General features: G+C 48.7%; 1 protein-coding gene across 1 annotated transcript; it reads right to left on the bottom strand.

Moving 5' to 3' along the window:
* Positions 1 to 264: 264 nt before the first annotated feature.
* Positions 265 to 8322, bottom strand: LOC125941956 (uncharacterized). The gene is made up of 4 exons (XM_049659838.1): positions 7899 to 8322; positions 7478 to 7809; positions 7236 to 7403; positions 265 to 275 (listed from the first exon to the last, which is right to left on the bottom strand). Exons 1-4 carry the CDS (start codon positions 8153 to 8155, stop codon positions 265 to 267), a joined length of 768 nt encoding a protein of 255 aa, XP_049515795.1. The 5' UTR covers positions 8156 to 8322.
* Between the last annotated feature and the right edge of the window lie 1028 nt (positions 8323 to 9350).

Below are 9350 nucleotides of genomic sequence, written 5' to 3'. Positions count from 1 at the left end.
ACTTCATTTGTAATAATCAATATTTCACCTATGTGTATTTCTCTATTATGTACATGCTGTATTGCCCCCCTTACACAATGTCCCACGAGGGCGCTGTAAGGTACTCATAAATAAATAAATAAATATTATTGTGGCGTTGCTAGAATGCATGTTTATGGCGAGGAACACGACGCATTTTTTCGCATTTTCTAGAGGGAAAGGGAGAGATAATGTTTATTGGCAGAAAGGTGGCAAGGTCGGCCTGAGTGAAGTGCCTCTAGCCTGTTACTCCGCGGCTGCAAGTGGAAGGGTTTTGGGGTAATCACAGAGATAGGATGTGAAGAGGAAAGAGGGTGGTGTTATGGTGAACACGGCGATGAAATCTTGCACAACGTACTGTTCTGTGCAACGCTTACGTGCACACTTCACAGCACAGTCATCCTCGCGGGCAGATGTTACTGCAGTGTAGCTAGGAGACTGTCTATATCTTTCATAATTTTCGCCGCTGGTAGTGCCACTGGCGTATTTTAACCAGACAGTATACCAGCTGCAGGGCGTCAATTATTTGTCACAGCGTCGCTTTGACGACAGAGTCCAACAGTGATTTTTTTTTTTTTTTTTGGTGCACTGTATTTGCTCGCGCTGTCCGTGTGCACGGCGGCAAGCGGGGCCAAACATTCGATTCCGGACTTGCTCGGCTCGCTTGAAGCAGTGTTTCGGAGATATCTATCGATGCCGATTCAACTACCTTCTGCTGGACCTGCGGAATTGGAGCTAAGGAGCTCTCGTTTCGACCTACAGACCGATTGTCCACGTCGACGACGCGAACGTCTCCTCCGGTGTTGCATTGACGCTGCCGGCTCTTTGTGGGACATACTCGTCTTGCTCATTTGGTTCACTAAAAAGTTTGCTAAATAGCTAGTGAGAGAATGAAATCGTCAGAGCTTAAAAAAATCTTCACTGCGAATGCACGGCTATACAGAACACTATAAAATATAAAAGATGGCAGATCGAACGCTCATGTTGGTATTTATGTTAGGCGGAGCTTTAGTGAAGCTGGTAAATCAATGCTTGAGGAGGAAAGGCGATACCTGCCATTTTGTTTACATTCATGCTCTACAAGTTTCAATCTCATGAAATGTTCACGTTCATTCTCCACAAAGGTCAAAGCTTTATTGTCATGCGATGTAGTGTATATGCACTACATCTCTCACAAACTGTATTTGTCGTAATTCGCGCACCAAATCGGCGGATGCACCGTGCAAGAGGCATGGTAAAAAACTGGCACTCCCCCGAGTGGCAGATACCAAATTATTAAATCAAAGAAAGTGAATTAAATCAAATAACCTGTGAAATATCATAGGCCATTTTATATACCGACCGGTGTGCTTTCGATATATCTTTGAGCCGACATCATGTTTTATGCAGGAATTGTACGTAATGGGACCTGTTTATTCTTGAATAGGGGACAAAGAACCGAGTGGGAAATACTTAGTGGCTAAATCAAAGAATGGGTTAAATATAATTCGCCATTTATTTAATAGATCAGTGTGCTTTAGAGATGCCTATTAGCCGGCCTTATACGTGCATGTTTTATGGAGAAAGTTATTTTTACGCAGAACAGAGCTGAACATACATGGTCAGCACTATACGGTTATACCGAGTGTTTCAGCCAACACTTCCAAAAGTTTTTATAGGTTGCCTGCGGCAGATAGCACAATTCAAGTTAATGAGCTGGTCTACTCTAAGAGACGAACATTACTTGCACAAAAATGGATTGCATAATCGACTAATTAACAAAAAATTAATAATGAAGTTTTTAACTAATAACCTTATGACCCATATTGCAATTTACAAATTCTAGCCATGCAGTTCGCAAGGCGGATCTACTTGGAATGAATTCTCGGGATAACACCGTTTCGAGATATTAATTCCAGAACTTTGCGTTCCAGTTACTTTTGTGCTTTGATGCATAAAACGACGTTCTGTTAAGAAAATAAGAAAGCACACACAGCTCAATTTATACATTTTCTCTGTAGGGAAAAAAAAAAACCGGTACCTGGTTTATGACCACAAGCACATGTACATTTAGTGACGTCATGCATACCAACACGTACACTGACTCAAGTCAAACTCAACGGAAACAGGAGAGAGAGAGAGAAAGAGAGAGAATTTAACGTGACTACAAACTTCGGGCGCACATACAGTGGCGTTAAAAAAAAGAAGAGATAAGTAATTTGTGAGTAACCCACACATGAATAGGTGCACATTCAGTCGTGTCCACAAGGGAGGAACGACGCAGCCAACGGAATATAGGGGAGAGTGGTCACATGGTTACAGAGTGTATGCGAGGGGCGGCAGCTGTCAGGAGAGTGTTTCTTTTGTTTTTTGATTCTGAGGTTGGTGCAACTTTTGTATGATCACGAAGACGGTCAGTGCACCCCCACCTGATTATGGGACACCTGTACTGTGACCTCCACTGACCTTTGAATTCCACGAACTGCGTTCTATTGCATTCTTCGCACAGGTGGCATTCTTTGTATTTGCGTGCAAGCAGTTTCTTATGCAAAGTCTATGTGTGTAACAAAAGCAAAATAAACGATAAATGAAAAATTCTACGACAAGGTGAAGTAGTAAACATCAACGTTTACTTAAGGGCGAGGAGAATTTCTAATAAACGAGGCGGCAATATACGCATCACTTCATAAATATGCCATATTGCATATGTCATATATAATCATTATGAAATGCATACAGCAACCAGGAAAATATCCATTGCTGCACCAAACATGCCTCTTATTCGTTTGGCATGCATGTCAGCCTACCTATGCCTTCATTTATTCACTTTGAAAGTGAGCTGAACTTGTGTATTAGAAATGACTCGCAAGCTTCTCTATCGTACTGAGTGGGGAATCCTGATTTCAAAATAGTGGCCTTAAACTTTTCCGCAGAATGGCCTAGTGTGTTCACATGTTTGGAGAGGGGGAGCTGCGCTATAGATTTTACATGTGATTGGTGATTATTAAAGCGTAGCCTAAAAGGGGTTTCCGTTTGTCTGGTGTATTGTGCGCGGCAAATGGTGCATTCGAGGAGATATATACAGTGTCGCAGTTGTAATCCCCTCGGATTTGAATGAAAATGAAGACGCGGTGCTCTTGGCCACATTAGAAGTATTCATCATGGGGCAGAGCCTGCATCGAGGCTTTCCGCGTGGTGCGCAGCCCTTGAAGTTAGCTGAGTGAATTTTAGAGGACGTCTATGAGGTTGGTGACCCGTCTGTATACCACCCGCGGAGGTTCAGCGCATTTGCTCGCTGTGTAAGAGTATGGTAGGATGTTTCCGGAGAATACGGTTGCGTGTTAGGATTTGATGCTGAATACGTGAGGGTAAGGTTAGTCCGCGAATCTGGGGGAGCTGGTTATTTGTTGATGAGCGCGCGACGATTAAGGTTGTCTGCTTTTTTGAATCGCGTCGCTGATAACTAAGGGAGGATAACGCTGGCGTAGTAAGTCGTTACGTAGTTGTTCATACGTAGATTATTTCACGCCACTGTGCGCACGCGCAAGTTGTAGTCACGTTACAGCGCCACTGGGTGTGCGACCGAAGTTTGTAGTCACGTTGATTTCTCTCTCCTATTTCCGTTGAGTTTGACATCAGTCATTGTACGTGTTGGTATGCAAGAAGTTACTAAATGTACACACGTGTTTGTGGTCATAGACCAGGTACCGCGTTTTTTTTTTTTTTTTTTACAGAGACAATGTATAAATTGAACTCTGTGTGCTTCTAATCGCACTCTTGATGAAGGCCGGACCCTGGCCGAAACGGCGAAATTAAATGTGTTTTCTTTTCTACTTGCGCCTGCACTTCTTTTAATTTATTGAACAACGGATCCGAAGAAATACTTCCTTCATATATATATATATATATATATATATATATACAGGGTGTTTTTTTAGCTGCACCCAATTTTTAAACTTACCACAATATAAATCTTGGTCACGTTATGTTTACCAATCGAGTGTACGAATTCGCGGCCTCTAGATACAGAGCAATTTCCGCACTTACATGCGTAATTATCAAAGTTACGGTAATTAACTCTTTAATTATCAAAAATAGGTGGCTACAGCAAATGAGTACTTTGGGGCCCGTCCTCGACACTACCTATCCCAACGATCAAATTTTGAATAGCAGAGTTCATGTGGGAGCTACGCGAACAATTAGTTCCCCTTGGCCGGCTCCTTGAAACCGAAACTGGCCGCAAAAAGAGCGTCTGTGTAGTCGATGTAGTTGAAGCGCTAGGCCAACGCCGCAGACGGCAATTAAGGAGATAACGCAAGCTGCTCGCGCGGCCGGACCAGCGGTGACCTCGGAGACGTGACGAAAGGCGCGGGGGCGGTGACATCGACGGTGCACTCTTTTACATGGGGCGCTGAAATGGAGGAAGGAAAAGCTTCCTCCGTGGGCGCTGAGATTGCTCCGGCTGCCTCACGCTATACAGGGTGTTTTTTTAGCTGCACCAAATTGTTAAAATGAGAAAAATATATGTCTTGGTCACTTTATGTTTAGCATTTCAGTGTACGGATTGGCGGCCTCTAGATACAGAGCAATTTGCGCACTTACGTGCGTAATTAGCGAAGTTACGGTAATTGACTTTCTAATTATCAACAATAGGTGGCTACAGCAAATGAGTACTTTGGGGCCCGTCCTCGACGCCTCGAAGCGACCTATCCCAACGATCAAATTTTGAATAGCGGAGTTCATGTGGGAGCTACGCGAACAATTAGTTCCCCTTGGCAGGCTCCTTGAAACCGAAACTGGGTGCAAAAAGAGCGTCTGTGTCGTCGATGTCGCCGCCCCCCCCCCCCCCCCCCCCCGCCTTTCGTCACGTCTCCCAGGTCACCGCCGGTCCGGCCCCGGGAGCAGCTTGCGTTATCTCCTTGCAAGCAGGCCGATTAAACTGGTGCTGCATACGTTCAGCCGCAAAAACGTGTATTGCGTTAATAAAAAGCCCCCGTATTCGAATCATAGGCCATATCTTACTACTGTGTTCTTCGTCGGAGCAAAATCGTTTCGGGAAACCGCTCTTGTCCATGATGCCCGCCGCACCGGGTCTTTCGGAAACACGTGCACTCGCACGCTCAGCTCTCCTGCATAGTTCGACTTGCAGTTGGGAGCGCAACAGCAGCCGGGCATTCTTGCAGTTCGTTCACGTGCACAAACACAGCACGAAGTCAAAAATATTGTCAGGTAGGGGACGGTTAGCTGCCTGGTAAGCAGGCAGACAGAAAGAGACACTGTGTCGGCGGTAAACTTTGAGAGTGCGCGCCTGCGGCGTTCGTCGGACTGAGCCAGCGCAAGCGGTGGTCCCGTATTTATACACTTCGCCTACATGGTCGAAGCACGTCACGGGACGCCGCTCGCGTCGCTCGCGGCCATGGTCGAAACAAACTAGGTGGCGTTTGCGTCGATCCGAGCGATGATCTGAGCTTGGTGACGTAGGTGCTTGGGCGCGGAGGCGGCGCGGGGGCCTTAAGTATTCTAGGTGGTCTTCTAGGTGGTGGTGTGTTGGCTCGGTCGTGTACTGCTGTTGCTGCTTGCCGGACGCTTTTCTTCAGCACGTTTTCGGTTAGTCTTGTGTGTGTGCGCGCCCGCGCTTACGTGCGTTCTTTTGTGCGGATTTGTGCGTCTGCATGAATGTGTATGTGCGCGCATTGATGCGTGTTTGCATGTCCAAAACGCAGCGTCTACGTCAGTGTTTATGTGTGTAAGTGTGTTTGTTGGCACGTGAGTGTGTTCGTGTACAAACACGCAGTGCGAACGTGCGTGTTTGTGTGCGATCGTGCCCATGCGCTTACCCAGGGAGGATGTCCGGACGTTTTGAACCCCCATAGTTATATAGTACCGCGAACAGAGCGCACGCGATATCTTTTTAGCGGCGTAGCTAGGGGTGCTGCGGTGCACAAGGGCGTTCATTCCCGACGCGCGCTCTCTTTCTCGTTCCCGACGCGCGCGCGCTCTCTCTCTCTCTCGTCTGTAGCAACGTTACTAGATCCTGCAACGTTGGTCCGTAGCTAGGGGCGCTGCGGTGCATAAGGGCGTTCGTTTCCGACGCGCGCTCTCTTTCTTCTCTCGTCCGTAGCTCTGGTCACGGCACCTTTTATTGCGATAGCAATTATATGGACACTCAAAAGCAGATTTCTGCCGTCGGCGTCGCCGTCGCCGTCGCCGTGAGGTTCCGTATGACGTCATTTGGAGAATAAATCGTCGCCGATAAGTGGTTCTTGAGGGAAAGGGAAAGGTTGGCGCTATCTTCTGCAGCCCTTGAGGGAGCATGGCTCAGCGCCAATCGTCGCCGCGCGCCGAACGCTGTATGTGCGAGTGAAAGAGCGCGAGGGGCGCGTCTTTCACGGGGAGTGAACGCACGGCGGAGAACAAACGCGCGTTCTGCGCCGTGCTCGCTTAAGGGCTGCAGAAGTAAGCGTCTCTTTTCTCCTTTACAATCACCATATATGTAGAGCAAACACGCCTTCTTCCGACGCGCGAGAGGCCGTGGGGGGGAGGGGGAGGGAAGGGAGGCGACGTGTAGCTGCGGCACCAGGTGCCTATTTATATCAGAGGCTCCGGCAACAGTCACCAACGCCGCACGCATTTTGTGCGAACGCGGGCAAAACGCCGACGGCGTCGACAACAGTTCTGCGTGTTGCTGGTGCTGCTGCATGTCCAAATTTATACAGCTGATAAAGCTACTATCATTACTCCGTATAGCTCTCGACAAATTTGCTATCGCAATTGATGCTTCGCCTTTCAGGTGAAACTGCGAAAATTTTTTAATCCAGCGGCCGTGCTCTGGTTTACCCGAATGATCCCCCGGTGCTTCGCCCACTCATCATCATTCACGTCGTGGATATGCGGTAATTTTTAGTTGCGAAGCATCTTATGCTCGGGGCTATGTCCCTCCCTGAATCCGCCGTGCGGCGTCCACACCCGCACTGCGCATGCGCATCCGCCTCCCCTCCTCTCCTCTCGGCATTCCTCCTCTCCTCTCCGACGCTCCTCTCCTCTGAGCATGTGCATCCTCCTCCCCCTCCTCTCCTTGTCTCATCTCTCCTCTCGACATTCCTCCTCTCCTCTCCGACGCTCCTCTCGTCTCCGGATTGCGCAACGAATGGCAACACATGCGGCTCCGTGCGCGATAATCCGAGTGTCCCCTAATTGCGAGTGTCCCCGATTGCGAGTGTCCCCTAAGATGGCCGAACCCGCTGGTGACGACGAGGAAGGGCTGGCTGCTACATCAGAGAGCTCCTCACAGATGGTGGGCGCGGGTATCGGGACTTGCTGTTGCTGCTCGTCCAGAACGATTGCAGTGTCGCCTTTGCCAGTGATCATATGATTAAACAACAGCGACGGTGTAGCATTGTCAGTGCCTGCAGTCGTGCGAATAGCAAGTAAAATAATTTTTTGAAACATGCAAGAGAAGTCAGGTTAAGAACAGGGAAACGTATCAGGCGTATAAAATTATAGTGAATGGCAATGGTTAATTTGCGGTTTGATCGGCAGCAGTCATAGGCTACAAGCACGTATTTTCGTGCATTACCCAAGTTGGTACCGCTGCTGTTGCTGCTGCTCGATGTCACAGCGTAGGCTGCAGCTGCAGCGTCTCTGGAACGGCACGCCAGCAACTTGGAAAGCCGTGCAGTTTCTACACCTGAACAGCTCTGTTTGCCACAAGTTTTTCGCATTCGTCGATATCTGTAGCGGTTTTCTCTTGCCATGTCGAGAAGTTCTTGGAGCAGCTTATCTTGCTCTTCATACTCCTCTTCAGTTCCTGACCTGCGTATTCGTGCAATTGCGAAAAATATACTGACCTTTACCGTCTATCTATTTGCGCTACACACAACTGAAGCAGCAAGGTTATTTACCTGCGGAGGCTTTTGCTGTCCTTGTCAGCGTACTGCGTGAGCAGGAGGTCTGTGCGATCGTGCGCAGTTCGAGCACTGAACACTTTTCCCCTGGCCGCCGACAGCCGCACGGCGATTTCAGTCCATCTCATTGGATACCGCATCATGTCTTCGAATGGGTTGCAGTCTCGAACATCACGAAGTAGGTCTAAGTCGTCACTTTTTGAAAATCTTAGGCGCGGAGCACTGCTCGGAGCGTTCGCTTGGTCTGCCGCCATCTTGAAACCTGCTGTCTCTCGATAGTTTCGTAACTCGCGAGAGCGCCCTGTCGGACCGCCACGTACGTAGAGCACGCAACGCACGCGCGAAGTTTTCACGCGCGTCCGCAAGACGCGCGGGCGGCCTCCACGTTCTGCGCATGCGCATTTCAGTCAGGTAGGAGCTCCACGTACGCGAACTCTTCCACGTACGTGAAACTAAAACTCTCTATGAAGCAGCTTAGGTTACAGGCACGACGGTAGGCGCCCCAGAAGCACCGGCAACAGTCACCAACGCCGCGCGCGTTCGGTGCGAACGCGGGCAAAACTGCGACGGCGTCGACAACAGTTCTGCGCGTTGCTGATGCTGCTGCATGTCCAAGTTTATACAGCTGGTAAAACTACCTTGAGTCGACCCCATGGCTGCTTCGCATACTACTCAGGGTTCCCCAACGGGAAGATGGTGTAATTTTTTAAAAACTTTTAGCATTGAGTAAGTAAAGCATTTGGTTGTTAGTCACCATTCTGTTTTGTGACCCTAACTTTTGCCCGGCCTCGGGTGTTCGAAATAATTCTGTTTTACAATATGTACAAACAAGCCTAAGTGAACAATGGGACGCGCACAGCGCCGAGCAGCGAAGACGACTTCGCACCACGCTCCGCTTTCTCAAAAGGTTTGCAAGGGAAAATTTCGCTCAAACCCATCTAAAAATTGTATATTCTGCTTCGTGAAGTTGTGCGGATCGCGTAGTTATCATCATCGCGGACCAGGGGGGGGGGGGGGTTATTCTGTAAGAGTCCACCTAGTGGACTGTCCACTACGGCTGTCGTCAATGGCGCAGGCCTCACGAGCACGAAGGAGACAGGCACCTTAGCGCTCGTGAGGCCTGAGCCAATGGCGACGGCCGAAGTGGACAGTCCACTAGGTGGACTCTTACAGAATGCCCCATATAGTAGTTCAGAGAGAGGAAGTAAGATGCTATTTTCTGCTACCCAGAAGCTGTGCGATAGCTTTGCCGATCGGGGGGAGAGAGAGCTGAGTGAGAGTGAAAGCAAAGAGAGATTGTGGTTGTGAAGAGGAAGAGGCGCTATTTTCTGCAGCCCTTTAGGGAGCACGACTCAGCGCCATGGGGAAGGGGCGGGGGATGTAAAGACGAAAGAAAAGAGAAAGAAAAGAGAGTAAAGGTCGATCGATTACACAGCCCTTGACTTTCAG

This window comes from Dermacentor silvarum, unplaced genomic scaffold (assembly GCF_013339745.2).
Source record: "Dermacentor silvarum isolate Dsil-2018 unplaced genomic scaffold, BIME_Dsil_1.4 Seq709, whole genome shotgun sequence".
NCBI classification, from domain to species: domain Eukaryota; kingdom Metazoa; phylum Arthropoda; class Arachnida; order Ixodida; family Ixodidae; genus Dermacentor; species Dermacentor silvarum.
Note: the sequence above shows the minus strand (reverse complement) of the source record. Positions and strands in the feature narration are given on the sequence as shown.

Bases quoted from the DNA above. Each gene is read 5' to 3' on its own strand.
- LOC125941956 (XM_049659838.1), bottom strand. From the start codon at position 8,155: ATGGCGGCAGACCAAGCGAACGCTCCGAGCAGTGCTCCGCGCCTAAGA. The intron at 7,810-7,898 runs GTAAATAACCTT...ACGAATACGCAG, and splicing joins GACAGCAAAAGCCTCCGCAG to GTCAGGAACTGAAGAGGAGT. The intron at 7,404-7,477 runs GTTTCCCTGTTC...GCACGACTGCAG, and splicing joins TAATTTTATACGCCTGATAC to GCACTGACAATGCTACACCG.